This window comes from Xenopus tropicalis, chromosome 8 (assembly GCF_000004195.4).
Source record: "Xenopus tropicalis strain Nigerian chromosome 8, UCB_Xtro_10.0, whole genome shotgun sequence".
NCBI classification, from domain to species: Eukaryota; Metazoa; Chordata; class Amphibia; order Anura; family Pipidae; genus Xenopus; species Xenopus tropicalis.
In genome coordinates, this window is record NC_030684.2 from 105,357,311 (window position 1) to 105,385,282 (window position 27,972).

The 27,972-nt window shown below is 39.3% G+C and overlaps 1 protein-coding gene across 4 annotated transcripts; it reads left to right on the forward strand.

Moving 5' to 3' along the window:
• The first annotated feature begins 74 nt into the window (after window positions 1-74).
• On the forward strand, window positions 75-27,972 carry rpap1 (RNA polymerase II associated protein 1). 4 transcript variants are annotated; one of them, XM_012969336.3, is made up of 25 exons: window positions 75-175; window positions 1,005-1,211; window positions 2,090-2,238; window positions 4,534-4,626; window positions 6,091-6,262; window positions 7,215-7,379; window positions 7,951-8,136; window positions 8,775-8,890; window positions 9,627-9,725; window positions 9,936-10,037; window positions 11,611-11,778; window positions 13,375-13,575; window positions 14,318-14,452; window positions 14,905-15,084; window positions 15,291-15,448; window positions 15,728-15,907; window positions 16,895-17,099; window positions 19,019-19,128; window positions 19,231-19,426; window positions 20,142-20,291; window positions 20,691-20,833; window positions 21,316-22,117; window positions 23,458-23,634; window positions 23,763-23,819; window positions 26,673-27,972. In XM_012969336.3, exons 2-25 carry the CDS (start codon window positions 1,022-1,024, stop codon window positions 26,823-26,825), a joined length of 4,287 nt encoding a protein of 1,428 aa, XP_012824790.2. In that variant the 5' UTR covers window positions 75-175; window positions 1,005-1,021; the 3' UTR covers window positions 26,826-27,972. The 4 variants fall into 4 exon arrangements, with proteins under 4 accessions (XP_012824790.2, XP_012824789.3, XP_031746942.1 ...); XM_012969335.3 differs by having other exon boundaries at window positions 96-224; XM_031891082.1 differs by having other exon boundaries at window positions 168-252; window positions 1,004-1,211.

Sequence of the window (27,972 nt, forward strand, 5' to 3'; positions counted from 1 at the left end):
CAACACAAACTTTCCCGTCTATGCTCTCTTGCCCCGCCCATAAGGCGGTTACGTACGCGTCACTGTGGTTACGTGTATTCGTGACGCCACAATCTCGCGTTATGTGAATTGCGAGATCGGGATTTTGTGTATGACATGGGGCATGGGGCTAGATTTTAGAAGCGTTGCGGGAGGTGTAAGTGGCGATGCGTTTGTGTTAAGTAGACAAGCGGGACTATCTGGCAGTATGAACTTACTTGTACTAGCCGGGCCCTGCTGTCAGTGAGCTTTGTACTTAGGAAGTGTAGTTTTTATTTCCCCGGCACCCTGTACAATTCTCATGCGGTTCTATTGGGGAAAAAACTTCTGTGAAAAAGACAGCATGAAGTACAGAAAGCTATGTGGGGTAGAAGAACATGCAGGCTCCCTGACTTCCACCCTCGCTTCCAAACCCTGCAGCTTACTGATAACAGGGGCCCTTAAATACAAGTAAAGTCTGCACAGCCAGAATAAAATCATGTTTTCTGGAATTTTTTCAATGTAACTTTGTAGAAGAAAAGTTATTTGTATACTCGTGTCTTTAAAAATACATAGTTAGTGTATGTAGTGCGTTTGTCTGCTAAGGACCCATTGGCAAGTTGGGCTATGGACCCCTGATGACTATGGATTTACTGGGGCTTCTTGGAGTCATATTCTGCCACCCAGTACTATATTCAAAATAATCCTAAGGGGTATATTTATTAACATTGGAGGCAAATATCACTGGTGATGTTGCCCATAGCAACCAATCAGCAATTAGAGTTAAATGGTCACCTACAAGTTAAAAAACAAAAGTAACAATATGATTGGTTGCTATGGGCAACATCACGGGATGTTTGTATCCAATGTTAAGATATACACCCCTCAATGTAAATCTGTTTGAACTGATACTTGCTGAGGTTGATTGTTACACATTACACATTATACCTTTAATAGTAACACATCATTTTCATATTCTGTTTAATACAAATCACTCCTTTTTGTAGGTATCCTGAACAGTAAGATGCTGTCTCGCCCCAAGCCAGGGGAGTCTGAGGAGGACCTCCTCAAATTCCAGGATCAGTTTCTTGCTTCCAACACATCTGCAGCTGCTAAGGTAGTGAGAAAGGCTGATAAAAGGAAAGGAGATGCTGAGAATTCAGCAGATTTGACATCTCAAATAACACCTGGCAGAGATGTTGTAACACTTCAGGGTGAGTTTACATTTCTGGAATGGTCCAAAAAAAAATCTCCAAGTGGTGTTGTGCAGGGATAAGCAAAACTTTTTATTAACATCTCTAGTGCCTGTATAGTAGAGCAGAGTGCCAAATGGCATTGCTGGTAGTTCTGTGGCTTTCTATAAGATTGCTTACAGAGGTATGGTGAAAGCACTGAGCAGTAATAGTAGAAAGGGCTCTGCTAGCAAGAGCTTACAATCTAAAACAGAAAGGCAAATGTGTGTTAGTAGAGGTTCCTCTTTAATTGGATTGTGTTTTGTCAGCCGCTAAACTAGTTTACAATGTATTTGGGTCTAGTTATTGGGGTATAGCATCTTTTTTGTAAAACCCACTTCTTTTTTTGGAATTATTTTTTTTGTAGTTTATGAATATAATTGTTCTGAGAGGGCTCATCCATGTAAATGTCTTTGCTATCATATGTAATGTGCATCCCTGGGGCAGTTAGGTTGTAATTGGACTTCTGCAGTTGCACACAGCAGTAGACATGCGACTGTTTATTCTGAGACTTGCTTTCTCTGACTGTACTTGGATAATTGTCAGGTCCCCTGAACTCAGTAGAGGCCTGTTTGGTATATTGTTAAGGCTGTGAAAGTAGAGCATCAGTTACACTGTAATGTCAATTTATATTTGCACTCCATATTCATGAAAGGTTTATGTTAACCAGCAACACCAGCAAATCAGGTTCTAGCTAGTACTGTTTTAGTAATAAATGAACTATATTAATCAGTATCTATAATTCTCAACTGATCAGATGAGGACAATATTCCAAAGGTTTCCCCTCACCAAACACACATAATATGTTTGCTGTGTTAAACAAGAGTAAAACAGCTCCATTGCTTTTCTTTGACTTGTAGAATTCCCAGACTTACCCCCAATTTTGACTCCTGGACCCACCAAGAAATCAAAGTTTGCAAGAGAACGAGTTCAATTTGCTGATGAAGACCCAGAAGATATCTTGGAGCAGCATGACCAGCATATCACTACTGTCTTTTCAAAAATCATTGTAAGTGGCAAAACCGTACATTCTTGTGACTCTCCTTATCATCTGCTGTGTTGAAGGGGAACTGTCACCCTAAGAAATCATTCCAATTTTTTTTTCTATAGAGTTTGTCAAGCGAAATAAATTTCATTTACACTATATAAGTAATATAAATATTGTCTTTACATTACATAATCACAGTAAGCAGGCATGTGTCATTTTGTGGACACTGTTATTAAGGCAAGCTTTGTATCACCCCAAGATCTTGTGTATGCCCTAGAATGGGGTACCTGATGCACATGCCCATGCACTTGCTACACTATTGATTGTGAGGTGGGAGGGTGAAGGTAAGTGTCTGCCCCGCGTCTATGCCTCATGCATTTTTAAATGCCTTGATAATGGCTATTGATTTGTTATTAAAAAAGGAATTTGGGTTTCATGGGTAACAGGTCCTCATTTATCGCAAAACATTTAAAGCACTGGAGTCAACGTTGTTTCAGTGGTAATTGTAATCAGGACCAGCAGTGCACAGAATAGCAGAGGGCAGAGAAATACTGCATTTGATAACTTTACAGTAATTTATATCTTGTAATCATTGTATATGAATATACTTATTTAGAGTCAACTTTGAATTATTATGCAAAGTTTTATTTTGGTGTTTGCAATCCCCTTAAAGGGGTTGTCCACCTTTGAGTAACCTTATAGTTTTATGTAGAGAGTAATATTTTGAGATAATTTGCAATTGGTCTTCATTTTTTATTTTTTAATTATTTTAGTTTTTATTTGGTAGCTCTCCAGCTTGCAGTTTCAGCAGCTATTTTGTTGCTAGGATCCAAATTACCTTAGCAACCAGGGTGTGGTATGAATGAAAGACTGATATATAAATAGGAAAGGGCCTGAATAAAAAAATAAGTAATATAAAGTAACAGTATTAAACTGTAGATTTACAGAGCTCGAGGGTCAATGGCCTCCATTTGAAAGCTGCAAAAAGTTAGAAGAATAAGGCAAATTATTTAAAAACTATGAAAAACAAACAATGAAGACTTATTGAAAAGTTACTTAGAATTGGCCTTTCTATAACATACTAAAAGTTAACTTAAAGGTGAGCCACCCCTTTAAGCGATGTAACTATTAGCAGGAGCTGGAAGCCATTTACGTTTATAAGCCCTTTGCCTGCTATTCAAACGGCTGGGTTTAGTGAAAAGCATGATGCTAGATGACATGTTTTTTTCCTGTGGCGCTTTCCTAAAATCAGAAACATTGTCATTATCAGGCAAAGCCTTAAAGTAGATCTGTTGTGTTTATTGCATGTATGTATTTCTTTGCCTCATTAATTTTTATATGTAATGAAATATTTTTTAATGCACATTGATTTTCTGAAATACTAATACTGAAAGAAAACTCTCCTCTACTTTATGCACAATGTGCATGAGGTTTATACAACTGCCACAGCTTGGACTAGGGCTCCCTATATTATAAAGATGGGCTTGCACATAGCTTTAAAGCCGCTTTCAGTATTGAACTGAAGGACATTACAAAAATGTGCTTTTAATGCCACAGAACGGTTGTGATTTGTTTTAGCTGGGGAAGTGTTCCTCAGCTCTGTGTGCCTCAATTTCCTAGGATACATATAAGTGTCTTTTGTGTTAGTTGCAGTGCATCCACTCAGAGCAAGGGCAGTTATCAGTGGACAAGTTTTGTTACTCCAGGAAAATGGAGTTGGGCAACACTGTTGTAGCAGTTTAATAACTGTCCCAAAGTTGGTCTCACCCAGTGAGGAAAAGTTCATGAACACAGATGGGCCAGCAAAAAGCATAGTTGATTCTAAGGTAGAAAACATTAAGTTATTAAGTCTTTGAAGATTCTCATTCATCCAGGTCATGATATACAGTATCTAGTAGAATTAAGTCTAAACCAACAGAACTATGAAGATTCTCATTCATTCAAATCATGATATACAGTATCTAGTAGAATTAATGGAACCATTTTGATTGGATGCCTGTGACTGTACTACCCTCAAGGGTTTAAATGCCGGGGAATTCCCTACCAGTCATTTGAACTGAAGAAGCCACTCAGATGAGTGGTGAAACATTTTCAAGAAAAAACTTAGAAAAGTCCAGTTGTTTTTGACTTAATTCTACTAGATACTGTATTCAGTAATTAAGTAATTTGTTTCCTGCGTGTTTTCTACTTGTGCCCCTAAAAATCAATTAAACAATACTATGGGATGCAAGCAGTTATTTATTAGTAATAGGTAGATTGTCATCCTTTCTGAGCTCTGTCCACATGCTTTTATATTTTCCTACTTTGACTCTGCAGGAAAGGGATACCAGTGGAGTCACAATTACAGCACCTGTTCCCACCGGATTACCATTTCCTCAGGTGTTCCACAGGTCCCAGGTCCCAAGTCAGGTAAGAAAAATATAGTTTCTTTATTCTTTCCTTGCTGCCATATGCCATGGCAACAAGGCAACATTTAGGTGCATTAAGTGTGGCTGAATATGATTTTATCTAGATCAGAGATGCCCATTGTTTAGCCCCTGCAGTTATGGAATGTTGGGAGTTAAAGGGGAAATACCACATCTGTGTATGCACCGGAGAATAATAAGAAGCCCAATCTGTCTAAATATTACTACATTTATAGAGATATTCTAGGGTGAGACATTTTTATGGGTATTACACTGCCTTAATAATGGAAGCTGATTTCCAAAAATGTTGTCTTAACCTGTGACATTAAGAAATATAAAGGCCCAAGATCATTTACTTGAAGTTTACTTTGTGCCAACATTTCTTTTTGTCCTTTTCAGTCCTATCTTTGCACTTATATTTTTAATGGTATCTTAGAGTTCAATGCGTGCAAATTTGCTTTCTATTTTAAACTATATTGAATTAAGCCTCTAATAAGAATGTTCTTTTTCTGTTCTACAAAATAATTGATTTTCTCATCCTCAAGAATCAAACAGTATTGTTGACCAGTGAAATTGTATCAAATGTTAAATAAGGAATTGTGCAATCATGTTGCAATAATAGGATGTAGATCAATGTAGGACGTGCTTATGATTTGTATGAAGATAAATAGTGGAAAACTGTAGCACCATAGCATCACAAAGCTGGCTGATACCAGCCAAGTACCCTTTATTTCCTTTCATGCAAGGCAATGCACTGAACCTGAATTCTATGAAATTATGTTTAGACATTTCTATTGCTAATCAACTCCACCAGCAATGCTAATTTCTTAGAAATTTACTTTGATTTTTAACAATATAAAATTCCTTTAGTCAGACATCCGTAGCTTAGACTGGAAGTATATGATCTAGTGACACAGGCTTCCGTTGCCTAGGAAACTGAAAACCATGATGGATTTCCTTGTGTGCTAAGAAAAGACAGATCATTAGCGAGGAAGCCATGGAGGAGAAATCGCTGCAAAGAATTCTAATTTCTGCAAACAATGCACAGGCTAAGATCCTTCCATAAAAAAAGCCCCGTGAAACAATCCATAACTTACAGGCTAGCTGTGGAGCATCCTTTTGAAATCTTTCTCCATTTCAGGACTAGTATGTTAAGAAAAAAAAGGCCCCCAACAGCCTTCAGTATCTGAGTAGGTGTGGGGATTGCAAAACAGTATTCTCTAAGTGAAGGAGCAGTAATTAGAGACACACATGCATCAGGTTGTAGGGATTTTAAAAGGCTGATGTTTTTCAGGACTGGACTGGATATTATATATCAAAATCATTTTTAATGGAAACAGTGTTATTAAAAACACAATGCTGTTAGATAATAATTGCCAGTGTTCTGTAGTTTTCTGCATAATTTTTTTTGTAAAGTGTAAAACATGTATCAATAAAACTTGCAGACCATGTGATTTCCTCATTCCAGGATTTACCCTGCACTGCCAAAAAAAGTATATTTGCCCAAAAAATGGCTGCCAAGAGAGCTGCTGAGCAAGTGAAGGAAGAGTCACTCTCCAGCCCTCAAATGCTTTCTTGTCCTTTGGTAAATCACACCAGTGTCTTGTCCTCTAATGTGATTAAATCAACACCATTACCAGGTAACCAAGTAAGAATTCTGTAAGAATTAACAGCATCTGATGTATCACACTTGTAACCTGTGTCTCATGTTCATGTCATTTGGATCAATTTTTATCATTTTCAATATACATAGGACATTAAGACATTCTGTACATTAAGCTCCTAGGAAATGCCCTTTCCTTTAAGCAAAGTAGAGATGGTTTGTCCATATATTGCAATATATTCAACTCACCAACTGAATCACAGTCATCCCCAGTCTGGATAGTCCTACACTCATTTTCATCTGATTTATTAAGAATTGTACTGCTTAATGCACAGAATGTATTACTGTTCTATATATATATTAATAATGAGTGAATGCAGAAGACCTCTGCTAATAGTGATGGTGGCTATTGTCTGTCTGTTTTAGTGTTATTGCACTGCAACCCCTTCCATTTGCAGTTGGATCAGTTTAATCAAATTATTTTCAGATTCTCAGACATAAGGTGGCCATACACCATCAGATTAAGGCTGCCGATTTGGCCCCTTGTGACTGAGTTGGCAGCTTATCTGTCCATGTATGGGACACTCATCAGGCCTGCCAGACTGATGTCTAGCTGAAAATCAGGCAGATATTGATCGTGCAGGTTTGAAAATTCCTTGGGGTGAGGACCTCATAGGCTTCTTGATGTAGTTCTTGCCCTGTTGGCCTGTATTCAAGTCTTTGTGATCTGTTTGTTTGACCTGAGAGCCGAACATTCAGATCAGCCTGATGTTGCTTAATTGAAGGTGGGAAAAATCTGCTCGACTGGCGATCTTGCCAGTTGTTAAGTTAAGATCCAGTTGTTGGACAGAGTGGACCTACAGAGTCTAGATATGAGTTTCCTAAAATTAGCCTTGTCCATAACCAAAGATAATTAATTACTAGCCCATCTCAGGCAGGACCAGAGCTTTATATTCATTATATAGTTAACATTGGTTCTTCTCTTGCAGAGGCAATGGATGTAGACAAACCGACTCTTATTAGTGGACAGGGTCTTGGAATCTCAGCAGGTCAGGAAGAAGCACGAAAGATTCATGAGGAGAATATGGAGAAACTGAGATCTTTGTCTAAAGAGGAGATACTGCAAGAACAAGAGCAACTGCTGTCACAACTTGGTAGAAGCAAACAATTCCTCCTTAAAATAGTTCATTCCTGTTCAGATAGATATAATGCAAACAATATAGGAAGTGCACAAATACTAGCATCACTTGTGCCACATTTGTTAATATAGTTACCATAGATCCCTCTCTGTGATTCACATTGTGCATAGTGGGAAAAATGGGAGCATTTCAGTAGAACTGTATGAGGGACAGGAGCTAGGAGGCACTTAGGCCCTTTTTTGTAATTCAGACTTGCAAGTTAGGAAGTGGAAGAGGACACATGCTTCAATGGGGCCCTATGGCATGTGGTAAGGACAGAGGTGGCCAGCACCCCCAGACGCTGCACTGTGCAATTCTCCCTGGGTTCTTTTGAAGAGGAATATGAGTATTTTAGAGCACATTAGAGAAGATGCTTATTTCCCTTAATTGCCTGTTACTTACGATGCTGTCTCCCTCTACAGCACTGTGCAGCAGTACTGTTTTGCTCTCTCAACTTATTCATATGTAAGGGTCTATTAGTCTCCAATGCATGCTGCATCTTTCAACTTCTGTGTTGTTAATGTAGAATTTTTTTTCCTGTGTTAAGACCCAAAGTTGGTGGCCTTTTTGAAATCAAAGAAGGGCAAGAAAACCACAGATGGTGACTCCAGCAATGTAAAAGCATCACAGGAACCCCGCCCTGTTCACTTAAAAGAGCCACAATATCTTTCAGAAGAGGATACCTCTGAAATGAGTCCAAGGCGAAGTGAAGAGAAAGAAAGCGCAGTTGCAGGTAATCTGTCACTTGTGTGGCAGGACCTCTGCAGAGCCAATCAATAGCAATAAATCTCTGGGGATGAGCTCAGCATGTAAAGCAAGACAGAAAGCACATGTACATCAATTGCAAATGGGGAAAGTTTAAAGCAGCTTTGAGTTAAAAATGTATCCCTTTCATAAACTTAGTTAATTTCCATTTATTTTTCAGCAATTTATAAAGGAACAGTTCATTTCCATTTATTTTACAGCAATTTATAAAGGAACAGTTTGTACGCCCAGAACATTCCTCCTCTGAATGTTGGTATTTACAAGCACACAGCCACTATTTCTACATAAATATATAAATAAACATATAAAATTAGATTTTTTATGTACCTTGATGTTAAATGTATTGCAGGCAGACTACCATTTTCATAGTCCCCCAGTTTTTTGGTGCATAGACGTAGGTGTGTCCTGTCCCTTTAATTTACTTCACACAGTCAGATGTTGCAGAGGGAGTATAGCAGAATGCTGGAATGGAGGCTGCAAAGTTAAAACTTGGTACTTCTTATTCATGACAATTGTAATCCTGTATAACTGCATAGGAAGCCAGTTTAATTTGGGTAACAAGTTAAATGAAGAGGCTTACAAACTGATGACCTATTTTTTCTTTAGCTGATGATCTCCCAGTAAAACCACAAAAGGAATGGGTTCACATGGACGCTGTAGAGTTTGAGAAACTGGAATGGATGAAGAATCTTCCACTGGCCAGGCAAAATAAAACAAAGAAGGTCTGGTTTCACCTTCCTACACATGAACACTTTCATACTGCCATGCCCTTTATTAAAATGTCCACTGCTTCTGGGATATTTCATGTGTCTGTTAGTGGGAATAGATACTCTCATATTGTGTTGTCTTGTGTCTGTCCTCCTGGGAGGAAACTCTGAGCTACTACAATGTTTATGGGGAACCATGGGTACAAAGGAAAATGGGTTAAAAACTCTTAAACTGAACTATGTACACTTCGAAAACCCACCACAGTCATAGTTCCCTATTCTAAACTAAAGTATCAACTGCTATGCCAACAAAGAGTCTTGTGGATAACTGATTCCTGACTAAGAAGATATGACTGCAAAACAAGCAGCTGTGTCCCTGATACCGAGAAGGAGAGAATGTACAAATACCACAGTCCTTCCTGGGCCGGTGTTTGGTAAAAAGATGCTTGGCAGTGTAGTCAGAGGTGTAAAAGATACTCAGTGGAAATCCTATCTGGAGCTTTGATCTTAGCTGTATCCAACCTATGTTCCTCTAAACCCCAGCAACACAGCAAGTGGCTGACTTGCTATTCACACCTTGTGGTGCACTCAGTTTCAAGTCTGCTTTCGTGCCTCACAGCAGTGTTGTAAATGCTTTAAGCCCCAGACAATTTCTTCAAGTCTTTGAAAAAGATTCATAGCCAGATATCTGAACAGATTGATTTTAAGGCTTCAAGGACTTTTTTAATGTTCCTTTTTTTCCTGTTTGTAGGGAATGCAGGCAAGATTCAGTCTGAAAGGAGATTTAATTCCTCCAGATTCTGAGATCCCAACTCACATGGGCTTGCACCATCATGGAGAAGAGGCTGAGGTATAGTTGGGATTGTGCTGCTTTAGATCATCAAAAAAGTTTAAATTGTATCAAAATATTGTAAACGTTGCACACTACAACATTTAAAATGCCCACACTTTTAAAAATCAAATAGCATATTAGCATACTCTTGTTACAAAGTGAAATCTTGCCTGATGTATAGAGAATTTGTGTTTGTAATTCTCACCATAATCCTTCACCTCTTTCCAGAGAGCTGGTTACTCCCTCCAGGAGCTTTTTCATCTTTCTCGTAGCCAATTTATCCAGCAGAGAACTCTGTCACTACAGATTCTGGGACGTATTGTTCAAAAGGTGAGAGAACAATGAAACTATTCTGTCCTTTTTATAAGTGAAACCATGATCTATGGTTCACTTTCTGCATTTTCCAAGGATATTGATCTTATGATGGGTGGTAAATACCAACAAAATTGTTATCATTGGAATATTACAGTTAAACTCGATCACTTCTTCATTTTCTGTATTAAATATGGTATACTTGAAGCTATTCCTATTGAAGGATATGTTGTATAGCTATTAAAACTGATCAGAATGATGATTCTGTTCTGGCACATGGTTCTTTCAACAGATATAGCAGATATTATTACCTTTGTAAAAGGAGACATATTGGATAAATGGGAAAAATCCTAATAGTGTAGGCAATTATGAATAAAATATGGTGCTGGTTTCACTTTGTGCTAAAAACTAAACCTATCTGTAAAAATGGCCCCTTTATTGGAGCTCCCTATAGATCCTCTCACTTCTCTGACCGTGTTTGAAATGAGGGGTGGGCGTGTCCTAACGGTCCCTGCGATAAGCAAAGTAGGGAGGGGGTGAGCCAATCACAGCCCTGCACTCACACAAGCACAGACAGACTTCAGTTCCCTATCAGGTCAGCCTAGCTGCTGATTGGTTCCTATCCTACAGTACAGTATACAGAGAGCCGCCGGCTCCCCTGCACATCCAGAGAATATAGCCAGCAGGAAGTGGAACAGACGGGTGGGAATAGTAATAAATCAGTCTGAAATACAACTTTTTTAAGCACAATCCTTCTATATTGAGAGGAGTATAATTCACTGGTACATTCTTAATTTTTATATGATATGTCTCCTTTAAAAAGGTAAGTTTAAACAGAATTATTTGATGTACTATTTCTAACTATTTTCAGAAAACTGACACTTAGGGGCTGATTTACTAACCCACGAATCCGACCCGAATTGGAAAAGTTCCGACTTGAAAACGAACATTTTGCGACTTTTTCGTATGTTTTGCGATTTTTTCGGATTCTGTACGAATTTTTCGTTACCAATACGATTTTTGCGTAAAAACGCGAGTTTTTCGTATCCATTACGAAAGTTGCGTAAAAAGTTGCGCATTTTTCGTAGCGTTAAAACTTACGCGAAAAGTTGTGCATTTTTCGTAGCGTTAAAACTTAACGCTACGAAAAATGCGCAACTTTTCGCGTAAGTTTTAACGCTACGAAAAATGCGCAACTTTTTACGCAACTTTCGTAATGGATAGGAAAACTCGCGTTTTTACGCAAAAATCGTATTGGTAACGAAAAATTCGTAAAGAATCCGAAAAAATCGCAAAATACCGATCATTACGAAAAAAACGCAATCGGACTCCATTCGACCCGTTCGTGGGTAAGTAAATCAGCCCCTTAGCATTGTGTTACACTCGGTGTCTAAGTTAAGGCAAAGACTAAGAAAGGCTGATAAAGGCCATGAGGCTACTGGATGCTTATTAATTATTGAAAAAAAACCTCAGATACATAGACAAACGGTATTCTACCTTTGAACCTTTCCATTAACATACCGCATATTTCATCCATACAGAAGTTCACTTGATGCCTATATATTTAGCTCTTCTCTCTGGTCTCTTTTAGGCAAAGCAGGGGGAATTCAGTGCTGCACTGAAGGGGAGTGTCCTGCAACTGCTTCTTGATGCTGGGTTTCTCTTCCTTCTGCGCTTTTCTATAGATGATACTGCAGACAATGTTATTGCAGCGGCAGTTCGTGCTCTGCGTTCTCTACTAGTGTCACCTGAAGATGAGGTAAATGCATGTTCTAGAATGTCAGGAAAGTAAAAGTATGCCTTATTTATGCAGAGCGTTTCTTTCATTTTTTTTTCTGCAGAAAAGCGTGGCAGCATATATTGTAACATGCCCAAAACATCCATCTTTCTGTTTGCTGTTTAGTATATTCTATATATCAGGTTTTGTGGCACACAATAAGTTCTGTTGGAGTTTACTTACATGCTTGCAATTACCAACTAGCGCACACTAAATTGCCTCAATGGAGCACATCCTGCTCTTCTAGCTACCCTGCCTTTTAACACTCATACTATGTTCTATTACAGAATCTGGTATCCACTGTCTAAGCTCCCTCACAGGGTCACTTTCCCAAATTTTAATAAGGGTCCATCCTCCCATAGGGCGCCAAGCATTTTTTACTTGGGCTTATGCTCCAGGATCCTCAGCATGTCCTCCAGGTGATATTTTTTTTCTCCCCTTAAATAAATTATGGGCCTAATCAACTCGCTCCACTTTTGGGCACTTATGGCAACACATTCCTCTCCCAGGGAATAGGTTTCAGCTACACCCAAGACTTACTGAGCTAGTAGGGGAATTAGCTTATGGAGTCCCCTACATTTCTTTATCACAGGGGAAAATAAATCTTCTTATCAACAAAACATTTTCAGGCAAGTAGCATTATTACTATTTTGTACGTTACTTTTATTTGTTTTTATTCACATGCAAATTTAGATTACAGTAAGAAGTAGAACTGTGTTGCAGTGGTTAGCACTGTTACCTTGCAGTGCTGGGGTCCTGACTCTGGTCTATGGTCTCTTCATGTCTCCATTTCCTCTAGCCACTCCAGCTTCTTCACATGCTTCTCCAAAAACATGTAACTGGCTCCTGATGAAATTGACCCCCTAGTGTGCTGTATGATAGGGAACTTAAGGCCCCCATACACGGGCCGATTTTTTATTGTCAAACGACCGATTCCCGAACGATCCGATACTATCGTTAAGTTATCGTATAGTTGATGGTGTGCGAACGATCATCGGCCCACTAATCGACCCGACATTATCGTCCCCAAAATCGATCGGCCAGGTTTAAAAATTTTAGTCGTTTAACGATAAAATCTGCCAGTTGGTGTGAGTGTCAGACATTTGTCTTCGAACAATTGTTCTTGGCGCATGTCATGATTGCCAGCAGCGGAAGTCAACGAACATAAATAAATAAATACTGCTTCCGCCACGACATTGGATCGTACGTAGATGTACGATCGTACATATTTTACGATAATGATACGATGAAATCTTTTGCAAATTATCGTTGCCCGTGGATGGCATATCGTATGGAAACCCGATCGCCATACGATCGTTTGTCGATATAATCGTTCGTCGCACAACGAGTGAAATCGCCTCGTGTATGGGGACCTTTAGATTCAAAGCTTCAGTGGGGCAAGGACTGTGGTAACCAGTTATCTCTGTAATGTGCTTCTTGTTTGTGATAAATTAATAAACAGTAATGTTACTAAAAGTAGTGCCTTTGTGGTGAGCTCTTTGTGTGTATTCAGGCAGCTTAGTAAGGTTTTTTTAAACATTAAATAGGAAAAATTGTTTTTTATCTTAATATGGGCAGGAATACCTTGATAAAGCCTTTTTGTGGTACCAAGGAGCCAAGGTCTTCCCCTTTCTACCCAGTGAAGAAGAGGAGGAAGAAGAAGATGATGAATATGAGGAAGCAGAGGGTTTGGAACAGATGATAGGAAAAGAAAAAAGGAAAAAGGCAAAAGAAGAAAAAAAGTCAGACCCTGATGTAGCACGTTATGATGCCATAAAGGTAAAAAGAAAACACTTTCATTATTGGTGCTAAGTGAATAGTAAGATTAAGTGGGAATATTATGCCCAGAACATCCCATTGGTAATGGACCTTAGGGCCCTGCCTGCAACTTGTAGTATTTGTTGATTGATGATTCACTCCTGATTAACAGTGGGGAGTCCTGTATATAAACCTCAGGATCATTGTTACTATTTAGCATTTCATGTGAAGACCAACAGTCACAGTCAGGAACTTGCCCTGTTCTTGTCAGGTTGCCTGGATTATTCTGCTTTCTAGTGAACATCGCTACACCAAGAAATTTTATAGGTTTTCAGATGAGTGTCTCAGCTCACATTGAAGTACCAAACGTCTGTGTTCAGTGAAATTTGGTTTTTCTACTACTGGTCTAACTGAAACTAGTTTCTAAACTAGCTCCAACACCATTACTTCATTAGTAAAAATATGACTCTAGAGCAAGAGCTATATTCAGCAGTGAAGCCAGTGCACAATCTGATCCTCTTTTTTGCACCTGACATGGTCTAGTTGGATATTTGTGACTTCTTTGGGGTATTTTTGCAAGTCTGCTTGGATGCCTATATACTCATAAAAGTAAAAAAAATGTCTTTGCTTTACCTCGATATTTCCTTTCAGCTTTCCTGGTTGTTATATAAAATTTATGTCATATAATTACAAGTACATATAACAGATGTATCTATTTAAATCATATTTCTACATTTTTACTTGATTTTCTGTTATTCTCTAGGGACTACTAAAAACCAAGCTCCTTCACCGACTTCGGTACATCCTTGAAGTTGTGCGGCCAGCACCATCTGTGGTTTTGGACATTTTTGATATTCTCACACATGTTGCCAGACATTCAGTGACAGCTTGTAGTCAGGTGAGAGATCTACGCTTACTAAAAATGAGTATGCCAGTGTGTGCAGTGCAAGATGATTATCTGGAGGAATCAGGTAAGCAGAAAAGAACAGCTAAAGTAGTGTAATAGTTTGAATCATTCCAGTAGCAGAAGGCATAATTTTGAGGTTATTGTACGTACTAGAGGGACAGCAGAAAGCAGATGCAAGGCATATAAGTGCGGCTTAACATGGACTACAACAGGGAGAATATGCAAATTATATTATGTAGTAGTGTAAGAGCCAAAATGTTACTGTAGTAATCTGGAGTAAATACCCTGCAATATTTTAAAAGGAAGAAACCTGGGGAGTTGTATATGGAGTGTAGATAAGGGGATCACCGTGACAGGAATTGAGATGTACTGCTTTCCAGAGTAGTGTGTACAGAGCAACTATATCTGATTGGTTCATTCATTTCCTTTTGTGTCATCCATAGCTTCTGGATTGTCCAAGATTGATAGAGACTATTGTGCAGGAATTCCTTCCTATTCAGTGGAGCATTCAAGCTAATACTGGTGACCTAGGTCCTACTAACCTATATGGAATTCCATGCTCTGCTGCCATGAAGTTTTTGAGGGTCCTGGGATCCTCAGGCCGTCATTCAGCTGCAAGGCTGGTAAGGAACATCAATGAGGATAGCATAGTGCAGCCATATATTGTGTTAGATGCTTAAATGTATTAGCTTGCAGATTTAACATATATGCAAATACAAAATTTTCATCTTTGTATTCCAGTAAAACCTGCAATGATTTTTAGTGCTTCACTGCTGCATTGCTTCATAATTTGAATTCTACTGTACCGACAGTCTTTGTATTTTTTAAGCTACACAAGTTTGACTTGAAGAACCGCCTCAGTAGATTTGTTGCTCAGGAACCGCAAGATCTGCCTCTACAGAAAGAGGAAGCTGAGAGGATGAGCACTGAGACCTTTCGGATGTGGGCTGTGGCTGCTGCCTATGGTCAAGCCTGTGATTTATACAGGTGTGTCTAATGTAATTCATAAACTAAGCTTGCTTTCTTACCAGTATCTTATATTTCTCAAAACTTATGGCATATTGTTCAGTGCAGTTTAGGACAACTTATATATTTATTAAGTACCAGTAGTTGGTATTAATGCATAAAGAGGCTAAAGAGGCCTGGGATACTTTGCTGCAGCGCAGAGCCCAGGAGAAAATTCAACCTCTAAATTAGTCTGGTACAAATTAATATAGACTTAAAGCTGCACACTGAACTCTGTGTATCCTTTGCTTCTGATTTCAGAGAACTGTACCCTGTGCTTATGAAATTTCTTCAGTCCCTGCCTCACCTTATCTACACATGCGGGGGAGGCAATAAAATGTCCCTTCTCTCTATCCAGCGAGCTGCATCTGTGCTTACTCTGCTAACTCACATAACTCAGACAGCAGGATGGACAGCTGAGATTGAGGCTCAATTTCGCAGGTAATAAAATGTGTCAATGAAACAGGATCTACATGTAAACTTCCTACTAACTGTGGGGGTCTTTGTCTGCAATATCAGTAACCACTGTTATACCAAAGAATCAAGTAAACGTGATCCATTGCTCCACCTTTTCTCATTGCACACATGTATTGACAATTGTTAATAGAAAATAAGTAGCACATGCATCTTTTTGCACAGCTCAGTGATGGCTGCACTTCTTCAAATAAGGCCTGAAATATTGCTACTGCAATTGATGTGATAATGAACTTTTAAAGGACATGTAATGCCTACATTTGCCTACAATGTATATCAGTTGGGCATGTCTGCCCCACCCAAATGGCATCATTTGTACTGCTTATATCCCCTCCGCTTGCCAGCACCATCTCATTTTCCTAAAGCAAATAGCAGCTTTCACCCGGTGGCCATTTTTCCTCTGATACATAATCAGTTACATTTAAATCTGCAAACAGCATACACACACAAAGACCTTCATTCAGCATACATTTCATCAAGAATACAGGCTCACACAGGCACAACTGTCTCTGATAAAAGTTTTGCTTTGTTTGAACATTGTAATGGTAAAGCTGAGCTCAGGAAAAAAAAATTGAAGCAGACAGCTAGAGCTGAGTTTCTGTGGGAACCAGCAATGGCTGCTAGACTGAAGGGCGTGTTTAGTAATCTGAGTTTAGAACAACTGAGCATGTCTGGCAAGCCAGGAATCAAAGCAAATTCCCTAGGGGGGCGGGTGGGGCTGAGTGGGTTACAGGAGGAGAAGGAAATCTAAGTGATTAAGGAGATGTTTGCAGCCTTACTATTAACCTCTGGACAACCAGTGTGGCAGGAATTGAAATATTTAAAAAAGGCTGTTCACTGATTAAATTTTTGTGTGTGGGGTTTACATGTCCTATAAACTGAAATGGAGTACTGCACTTGACCATTTGTATATGTATTGACTAGGTTACCTTTAACTAGTACAATATATTTTAGTGTTCAAGAAGAAGAGGGCAAGGAAAAGACTCCTCCTCCATCTGTATCATGGGATCAGGTGACTGGGCTTTTACTCTTAGTAGAAGGATGTCTAAGAAAATGTCTGGAAGAAGTGTCCACTCCTAGCATGTGGGATTTGGTCAAGCCTCTCGCCACCGCATCTCTTAATTTTGTAGCTTCTTATTACCAAGCAGCCAGCAGGCAGGTAGGTCCAATGAAATGATGTATTCACAGATATAAATATTTATGGTATTTAGCTGCTGTTAAAAGGGTGTTTTGTTGCTACTCATGATATTCCATATTAGATATAGTGAGAAACAATTTAAGCTTCTGACTGCCTTGTGGCATAGTTGTCAAATTGTAGGCACTGCCTATCCTGTACATGGTATTGAGTTAATTTAGGAACATAGGTGTTAAATTGCACCAGTGCGGTTACATGTACCAACCAGACATGCTTTTATTTTTTAACTTGTACATAGACTGTTCAGAGCTAATTGCTGATTGATTGTTATTGTGTTGGGTTCAAAACCCCAAACTACTAATGTTCTTCGACTTAATTCTTCCGCTTCTTATTATTATTCTTAGCGCCCCCCATTTTCTAAACGCTACTCCTCCTACAATTTTAGGGGTACAACACCCAAACTCTCCACACTTCTTTGCCCTATAGCGGAGCAGGTTGCTTGTGCTTTTCTAAGCGATCACGCCCCCGTTTTTGTGGCGCCGCTCCGAACACCCCAATTTTTCCATTGACTTTGACAGGGAAGATTTTCAAACTGCTGCCACTCTTACAGCTTTGAAGCTACACACCCCAAACTTGAATAACATAATCATGGGTCACCCCGAATGAAACAGCGACTTCTGTTGGATGACCCCAAAGTGGGAGGGGCCAACAACAGCTAATCAAATTTCACCTATTGACTTTTATGGGGAAATTGAAACTGCTGCCAATCTTACAGCTTACAACTACACTCCCCAAACTTGAATCATATAGTCATGGGGTTAGCCTGAATGAAAATATGAGGAGCTGTGAACAGCCAATCAGATTTTACCTATTGACTTTCAATGGGGAAATTCAACCTGATGCCATTCTCACAGTATTAACTCCAGTGTCCCCAAACTTTTCACAGTTGGTCACTAGGGGACTGCCGGTTTAGTTTTGAAAAGTGGGTGGAGCCATCAACAGCCAATCAGATTTCACCTATTGATTTTTATTGGTTTGAAGCCAGAGTTCACTGGGTGACTATGCATTCAAAAAAAAAAAAAAAAAGGCAAATTGGGAGGGGCCACCAAAAGCCAATCAAAATTCACCTATTGATTTTTTTTTTTGTTAATTTTAAAATGCTGTCATTCTCACACTATTTATGCCAGGGTGCCCACTGTTTGTCACTGGGTGACTTTGGCTCAAGGTTAGAAAAAGTGGGCACACTGACCAACCACCAATCACAATTTACCTATTGACTTTTATTGGCTTAAATTTAAACTGCTGCCGTTCTTTAACTATTAATCCTAGGGTCCCTAAACATTGCAGAGTTAGTCACTGGGTAACTGCAGTTCCAGGTTAGAAAAAGTCAGATGTCACTCGTTGACTTTCAGTGGGGAAATTTAAATTGCTGCCATTCAGACACTATTAAAACCAGGGTCCCCAAACTTTGCAAAGTGGTTTTTACTATATAACTGTGGTCCAAGGTTAGAAAAAGTGGGCAGAGCCAACAACAGATCAGATTTCATTCAGTGACTTCACGTTTTTCAACCCAACACGAAGTTTGTTCTCAAACTTCCCTTTCTAGTTAGCTACTGCAGTAGTGCAATTTAGCACCTATAATCTTATATATGATGTTCCCATCCACCACTGTAGGGCAGCAAAAGACAACAGGTTAAGTTATAATGATCTGACAAAAATACCCATCTATATATATATCATTGCATTTTAGCATGTCATATAAATATTTCATGTTAGGCAACATTTTTATTGTAATTTAAAGTTTGAAGCTGCATCTTTTCAAAGTGTCCATGTCTGTGTAAATGTATATTGATTGCTCCTGATTGATAGCCAAAAACCAAACAAGATACTAGTAAAGCTGGGTGATTCTAGATCAGAAAAAGGCTTGATTTGTGTTTTTCCAGCCCTCTCTGGACACTGTGATATGTAATGAAGAACTCGAGAGATTAACTACTGAGGTGCTGTTACCATTTCTGCATCATCCTACCGTAGCTTCCATGTGGGACCTTCTCAGGTAATTTCATGTTTTGTAGAACCAATACGGCTCTGTATCCTTTGCCTGATACAATGAGAAGAATGTTTATTTACCTTTAATACTTTCTCTGTTTGCTGATAGACCATGTTCAGCTGTTTGTAACCCCTGTTCCTGTGCCCCACTACCTGAGTCGGTCCCTAGCATTGTGTCTTTGGGATGCACTGGAGGAAAAGCTGCACTGACCTTGGCAGGAACAAAATCTCCTTTTTCCATTCTGACTTCAGTTCTTAACCTTGTCTGCAACATTTGTAACACCCACAAGGGAATGACCAGTAAGGTGAGGTCTCCAGCGCAGATCTTATTATATATTCCTGAAATCAGTGACATGAATTACATGGTGCTGTGTTGGTGGCTAAAATCAGGTGGAAAAAATAGTGGGTTTAATGACTTCCATACACGCATGCTTTGCATGTCTAATTGTGATTGTGTGTATGTGCTGTGGTTAGGACTTGTATCTAGAGTCAACAAAAACCTAAAGGAGTTGTACAAGTGACAAGCTAGTCTGTGCATCCTAATGTGTTGGAATCAAAGCACTGTGGCCTTCAGTACTGCAGCAATGCGCAGTAAATGCATATTCTATGTTTCTTATATCTCAGCAGCACTCTTCTTTATTGTAATATTTCTGTATATCTGGCTCACACTGTACATTGGTCGGCTGTGTATATTATCTTATTAATGTATTTGTTCATCTGTAACATAGCCCTTACATATTCTGTATTTTAACTAGGGATTTAAAAAAAAAGATTTAGCCAAATAACAAACTGCATCTGAAACTTAATCTGAATTATCATATGAAACAGTTGTGTTATATGTGTGCAGAAAAATGGGATTTATGGACCTTCCTTCTATTACACAGGTGGGGTGGTCAAGATAGTGAGCCACTTTATAATAGAATTTTTACCTCTTGACTTCCCTTAGCATCTGGAACTGGAAGCCCTGCTTGTTTTTTTAATCCCAGTTTGTTTCTGATGTTTCCATTGTTTCTTGTACAGTTTGCCTTTCTATTGGAGTCCAAAGGACTGCAGGATTACTTATGGCAGATTTGTGAGTCCCAATCTCCAGCGGTGACTCCTCCTTCTGCTTGGGTTCTGCGGCATGAATATCACCTGCAATATTGTGTGTTGTCTCTGCAAAACAAAGTGGTAATTATTTAATTCCTTTTCTAAAACAGCCTTACTTTCCAAATATGTAACTCTTCTCCTGCCTTCACCACTTCAGTTTTTCATTTTTTCTCTACATATTGGAGGTACCCATTATAATCAAACTGCCTTATTAGAGTTCGCATTTATTTTTTTTAAATAGTTTGCATATTATGGCTGAACCTGTACACATAGTATTTCTTGCATGTTTATTTGAATTGCATATTATGCACCTCTGCTGTGGCGTTACCCTTAGAAAGGACAGTATGCCCATTAATCAAACTATTTTTTGCTTGAAATGCCCTTTAATTCACTCTTGTTCACTCAATTTAACTCTGGTTGTTTCCATAACTTGATTAAAGTCGGATTTTTTTTTTTTCTCTCTGTTTAATGCTTATGTAGGCTGCCATGTGTCCAGATGGTTGCCACCATGCTTCAATTTTCCACAGTGTCTCCCTCACTCTAGTGAGTAGGCTCCTGCCTGGCAGTGAATACTTGGCTTATCAGCTCATTTCGGGGCTCATCTTTAACCCATCTTTCTTCCCGTAAGTTGTCACCTCATTATAAAGTATATTAAAGAACATTTGTCATTCTCACTGTAACTATCACCGTTTTGTTTGGGTACTTAAGGTTCTGTGAGTTGGGGATCTATTTGTATCACACAACCAGGCATATCAGGCTTGATAATTAAAAGCAATTTAATTATTAAGCATTTTATTTTAAAACCGTGGTTAATGAGGGTACAGCAACTACTCCCTTTCATACTCTTAAAGGGGAGGCAAAGGTTAAATCACTGGGCTTACCTCCAGTGAAAATAATCACTTAGCTTACTCAGAAGTACACCAGGCCCGCCCAATGTATCAGTTAAGTCATTACAGTTACTGGGGGGCACCTAACATTTGGCACCCCCTGCTGATTTAAAATTTAATTTCCTTTAGGTACAACTAATGGATATGTTATATTTACTTGCAAAAATTGTTTTATTTCCTTGGTAAACCTGATGGTATTTTGATCATGTTCATTTCAGAGAAGAAGCAGCCGGAGGCCCTGAAGCAGCTGACTTGTTTGATATCCTACATATTGCTCCCACTTCAAAACAGGAACCTCCTAAATCAGTAGCTTTCTCTTCTTGTCCCAGCCGAGGTGTTCTGCTTAAAGAAGGCTACAAAGACCTTCCTTCTATTAGAGCTTGTTACTTAGCACACTTATCTCATATGGAACAAGAGCTAAGTCGGTCAAAATTTATCTATCAGGAGCGGACTTGTTCTCTCCAATCTGCAATGCTTCCTGAAACAAGAGGACCGATTTTGCCTTTTGATTGGCCCTTCCTCCCACTAATTAATCTTTATAATAAAGTAACTAATGCAGAGACAAGGGGCAATGTAGTGAATACTCTCCCTCCAGATCTCGTAAATAAAATCACAAGAAATCTTCAGTGGCTTCTTCTCCTGGAAAGCTGGCGTCCTGGATGCTTAAAGAACATTCCTACTGCGGCCAAGCTAGCTCGCATAAGTTGCGTCTTTCTCACAGGGGGAGACCTATTCTTAGAAGGGTCTGTCCATGCATATACTACAGCCATCCTGATGCTTTACAGCCAGAATAAGTGTTTGGAGTCCTTTAAATTGGATGTTCCTGTTCCTGGCCTGGCCTCATTTTATGACTTCTACATGGACCTTCTAGAACAGTTTGAGAGTGTTTCCTTTGGTGATCCCTTATTTGGGACATTTGTTTTGCTTCCATTGCAGCGGCGTTTCAGTGTACAACTTAGGCAGGCTGTTTTCGGAGAACGTGTGAGCTGCCTGAGGTCTCTTGCTGTATCCCTAAAAGAGGTAAAGTCCTTTACGTTCACAAGCTGAAACTAAGAAATTTGTTCATCTGAGAAGTGTTGTATCTAATCTGCTTCTACCAATGTAAAAGGTAAAAATACCTTACATTTAGTTTATTTTTTTTTCTGTAGATGTAGACAATGCATGAGTATGGGTAATACTGCACATTAGGGATGCATCAAATCCAGGAATTGGTTCAGCCAACTATAATCTGATCCTTGACATGATTTTAAAGCCGATGATAAATGAATGTGAACATTTTTTCTTCATATATGGTGCCTAGATATGCAAATTATGGTTTGGATTAGTTTGGTATTTGTCCGAATCTTTGTGGGCAGGATGATGTACCACTGTTGGACATGCAACCTATTTATTGATCATGTGGCTTATAAAGCCATATGGAATTTGTGCTCAGAACTATAAACAAAGTTTGTAGGATCATTTTGCATATGAGGTACCTTTCTCTTTAATTTTAAAATTTTAAATTGGTTTTGTGAGACATCATCAAGGATTGTAATAAGAAAGTGGTCAACATGTGAAATTAGTAGAATGTTCATCAGTTTGGCTGTACCATTGGGACGAAGCATCACAGATATATGAGCCTCCAGGAAACTTTGTTCATAATTCATAACACCATACCTCTTAGAAGCACTTCCTCTACCTTAGTGTTCTTAAAGTATACTTGTGCTTTGTTTTGTAACAATTGGTCATACTTGCTGTTTTCAATGCATTGCAATGCAAGTAGAAAACAAAACACCCAAGTCCAGTTACCATGCAGCAATGGTTCAATTTTTTGTATTTTTCTTCTTTTAAGCAGTCACATTCCCAATGAACTTTATATTCACAGGCAAACATTCTAAAGTGATGCCATCTCTTGCTCTACTTATGACCGCTCCTAAATAGGCTGTTAACACTGAGAGTGCCTATTTCCAATAAGAAGCAAAAAATCCCAGCACTAACTTGTTTGTTTTACAAATGAAGAAGTGATTGTGCAACAGTTGGTTTTGTTATATACATATAGTTTAGTATTTCTTTGCTAGAATAACCCGCTCAAGACTGGCATAGGAATTTTGGATGTTTTGCCTTCTGTGTTTTTTAATTGTCCAAACTCCCTATAACACCTATCATGTTCCCCCTACTTTTCGCATGATTTGGATTCAGTACTGTGCTCAGCCAAACTGAATCCAAACCCTAAAAGTCATTTGGTGTTAAATCTCAATCAATCAGTTCAATATTTTTTGCATGGTATTATCCTTTTTGGAGGAACTGAATTAAAAAATTATGAATTTATTTTATTTATTTCATTCATGTAAAAATCCTTATCCTGTGCCTTTTGCTTCTAGTTACCTGTCCCACTTGCCTTATATACTTCTCCTTCTGAGGATAACCTGGATCTCCTTCATCTCTACTTCCGAACCCTGGTGACAGGAGCTTTGCGCCAGACCTGGTGTCCTGTTCTTTATGTTGTGGCTGTAGCTCATGTAAACAGCTTCATCTTTTCACAAGACCAAGTGGCTCAGGTAGGGTGATAGCAATATGAACACAGCAGCAAATTATTCTCCATTGTATGAGTTTAATCTTGAATCACATTAAATTATATGAATATAAATGCTAATTGGTATATTGGTATTTGTGATTTTCCTAACAGGAAGTTGATGCTGCAAGAAAAAGCATGCTCAGAAAGATCTATCTACTGGTTGACCAGGTATGTGTTCCACAACCTCCATGTTATAGGGAAAAATCAGTTCCCCAACAAAGGAGAATAAGATCAAAAGTCCTTTTTTAAATATGTGTTACCATACATGGGCAAATCTAAGCTTCCGATTCTCCTCCTTCAGGACGAGTCGTCAGTGTATCTGCCGATGTATGGGGCTCTTCGAGCTTGCCCAATTAACATCTTGCCAAAAATGGGGCAGATATCATTGGGGCAGGTCTAAAAATCTCATTGAGGCAAGGACTGCATCAGCTTGTTGATGTTGCCCTCTCACCCCAACAGCCTTCCTTCCTTCCTGTCACTGTGATAGATCATTTGGCCCAATATATATATGGGGGGAAACCTGTAAGTTTGGCAACCTCTTCCCTTGGATATTTCAGTGTATGAAATATCCAGCTTTAGTTTCAGGGTATAAGCATATTATAGATGGACTTTTTCTGGTTAACTTTTTAATTCATCATTATTTATATGGTTAGTTTTTTTTAAGCATTTATGCTTTATATGCTTTTGTTTAATGGTTTTTTCCCACCCTGCAAGTGAAATTGCTATCTGTCAGGAAGAAGAAATCGACCTGCACTCTCTTTATTCAGAAGCAATGCTCTTGTTCCCTGGATAACTTGCTAAGCATCACCATGTTTTGGAGATAAGAACAAGTAGAGCGCTCGCATACATTTAAGGCGCTTAGCCATTTTAACTGAGCCACAGGCTTATCTATTTTTTCAGGCTGCCTTCTACTACTATTCCATTCTGATTTCCAAACTGCTGCCTGGTTGCTGTTAACCAGACAGCAGTTGAAACTCTGAGTCACAGGACAAAAAATGCCATGGCCATAAAAAAAAAAACAGATTTTCGCTACATATGGCAATGATCAAAGTGCTGCTACTCACCCCAGATTGCTTCACATTAATAAGAAATGCTTTGGCTTTTCAGAATGCCCAAGTGTGTCTAGATTTAGGGGCCTGACGAAGGGAGGGTGTTTCCCCCCCCCCCGAAACATTGATCAAGGTGGTCATAATAAATGGGGTAAGCTCCCCGACTGCATATGTATGTGTGTGCGGCTCCATTACACAAACAGTTTGCTAGAGGATAAGGATCTGCCAGTCCTGCGGAAGGCTTGCACCACTATTGCAGTGAGTATAGCAGCGACAGATGTGCGGCTTTAACAAGTGTGTGGATTGTCCACAGAAACAGTCATTTTTTTTATTGGTCTGGTACAGTGCTCTTTGTACCTCAATGCCAGGGCCTATTTGGAATCCCCGGCCAAACCTGGGGGTCACCATACATACAGTGTTTTAATCACCACTACTTGTGGCATCTATGAGAATGCTCCAACTGGCCTCAGAGCGCTTCTTACTTTAAAATGGTGCTGTCACCAGTCCCATCAAAAAATATGGGATACACTGCCTAAAGCAGACCCTGTTTAGGAATACTGGAGCAAACACTTCTGAATAGTGTGCATCTGTCAGCACTTGCATTTGCCTTAAGCCAAGCCTTCCTTTGCTTTCTTTGCTTTCCTGTAGGGAGTAGCAGTAATTGGCATTTTTGGGTGTTCTGACTGCAGCCTTTCTCAACTAGCTCTAGTTGAGAAAGGCTGCAGTCAGAACACCCAAAAATGCCAATTACTGCCATCGTCAAAAAGTCCGTTGTGCTATGTAAGGCAAGAGCCAAAACACTCGGTTAAGCATTTTGGTGTAGAGGTCAACCTGTCACAGTTTATTTGTGGCCAATAAGGTGCTTCATATTCAGGGGTGATTTGACTCAAATGCCCTGTGTCCCATTAGCCTAAGGTCTGTAACCGTTCTGTCCAGTCTTTTTGGACAGAGAGGAGAGAGGAGAGACAGGCTCTCAATTTTCTTTTGTTGCAGAGTTAAAAATGAGAAGCACATTTTCCAGTTCTCTAGTCCCCTGGAGGCTTCAGCAAAGGAATGACAAATGAAAGTATCTTTTAACAGTTAAAGCAATGGATCATCTTGACTCTTGGACTTATGTATTAATCAGACTGTTTGAGCAAGTTTCCTGCTCAGCCTATGGCAAGCCTTTGATGTATAGCCACCACCTATCATATATAGGGTGAATCTCAATTAGAATGTGACATATACTAGAAAAGGTATTTTAGTCCTTTTGACTGTAAATAGACTGTGCTAATTATTTCTGAGGGCTGTAGCACCCTTGATAAGTAGCAGCAATGAGAAGGCTATCTACCTCTCACAGAATGCTTCCCATTCAGTTAAACACAATTTTTAAAATACGTACATTTCACAAGGTATATTTAATAGCAGATATGAGGTTCTGAAAATGAGCTGAAGATCACCTGAATGAACGTTTGCAAGGCAAATAACCTTGGTTCTTCATGAGTATTGGCAGAACAGCAGCAAATAAAGGGAAATGCAAAGGCGGTTATGGGAGAACTCCAATGCTAAAGGCAGCTATACACAGGCCTATCTAGTATAGTCTCTGGCCAACTGGCTGAAAGACAAAGAGGATACAAGAGGCCACACACAGTATGAGAGCACAAAACATCAGAGCAGCAGGAAGTGAAGAGAAGCTGTAGCTTCAGAACATTGGATCACAGGCAGCCCCCCCCCCCCCCCCCCCCCCCCCCACTGTAGCTTTTATAAGGGAGAGATCTAGTCCAGCCCCCATTTTAAAAGCATAAGACCACCATTTATGGTACAGGTGTGTGGGTGTTGCAGCCATTAACCATTGTCAGCTTATGTAGAAGTTTTGTGCCACAGGTATTAGTCAGTCCATTCTGCATCGGAGAATTTGATACAACTGCCCATGGAGCGTTAGACTTTCAAGATTGGTTCTTTTTGTAAGATTAACATTATATTTATTGTTCAGGATTTACGGAGACATCTCCTATTCTACAAACAGCTGTTCAGCGACAGTCCTGTGGGATTTGAGCTGTATGAGCAGCTACCTCCAATACGAGAGCGCTATCTGAAGATTGTGACTGAAAAGCACCACGAGGCGAGTGGAGTAAACTCCAAGTGAAGGAAAACATATAGTCATACTGTTCCAAGGAGTCCTTTAAAGCCACTTACGTATGAACAGCATTGGTATAAGACCTGTATTCTGTGCCAGGAGGCATAGTACAAAACTGCCCATTTCTTGTAAGGGCTGTTTAACCCCCACACTGGTTTATTAAACCTAAGCTGAAGAGTTCTGATGTAGAAGGACCTCTAAATAGACTAATAGATCTCCATTATTTCCCTTATTTTTATTGGGGAATGTATAATAAAAACCTTTTTTTTTTTTTTTTAACAAAGTTATGGGTTTATCAGTATTTTTTTCTCGCAATATGTTGGACAAATCCATTGTATGTTTGTAGCACAGAGAACCTTTTGGGTGCCATATAAGTGCTGGCTGTGTAAGCCTTGGTAATTATTGGTAAGGGGCCATTTACAAATGAGCAGGCACAAGGGGCAGAAAATTGCACTGCTTGGAGTGCCATACACTGGGCATTTGTGTATGCCAAAAGTTCAGTGCAAACAGGCATTATGTGCAGTGCTCCATACATGAAAATTTACACTTGACAATGCTAGTTTCTATGCAGAGGGTGTATTGTGAGAAAAAAATTATGGCAGTATGCTAATTTTTTCAATTTGCACCCTGTCCCTCCCAAACAAGACCTTATATGTCAACAACATGCCCACATTTGCCATATGTGCACCTGAGGGCCTATGTCTAGGGTGGCACCTTTAGGGGACAGCCCTCAGGTGCCTATATGGGGAAAAAAATTCTCAAAAAAAATTGTGTGCATGTTCATGAATGAGGCCTCACATCTTTTCATCATCCTAAAGGGGTGGTTCACCTTTGAGTTAACTTTTACTGTGTTACAGAATGGCCTATTCTAAGCAACTTTTCAATTGGTCTTCATTATTTATTTTATTTTTTAAACTATTGCCGCCGCCTTCTAACTCTTTGCAGCTTTCAAATTGGGGTCACTGACCTCAGCAGCCAAAGTCTATTGCTCCTCTGTGAGGCTATAGATTTATTGTTACTGTTACTTTTTATTTCTTGTTTTTCTATTCAACTCCTCTCCTATTTAAATACAGCCTCCCATTTAAAATGCTCCCTGGTTGGTAAGGTTATTTGGACCCTAGCAACTAGATAGCTACTGAAATTCCAATCCGGAGAG

Excerpts from the sequence above, each read along its gene's own strand:
- rpap1 (XM_012969335.3), top strand. The coding sequence starts at position 131 with ATGACATGGGGCATGGGGCTAGATTTTAGAAGCGTTGCGGGAGGTGTA. Across the intron at positions 10,038-11,610 it reads TGGGACGTATTGTTCAAAAG|GCAAAGCAGGGGGAATTCAG; the intron begins GTGAGAGAACAA and ends GGTCTCTTTTAG. Across the intron at positions 19,129-19,230 it reads TCCATGTGGGACCTTCTCAG|ACCATGTTCAGCTGTTTGTA; the intron begins GTAATTTCATGT and ends GTTTGCTGATAG.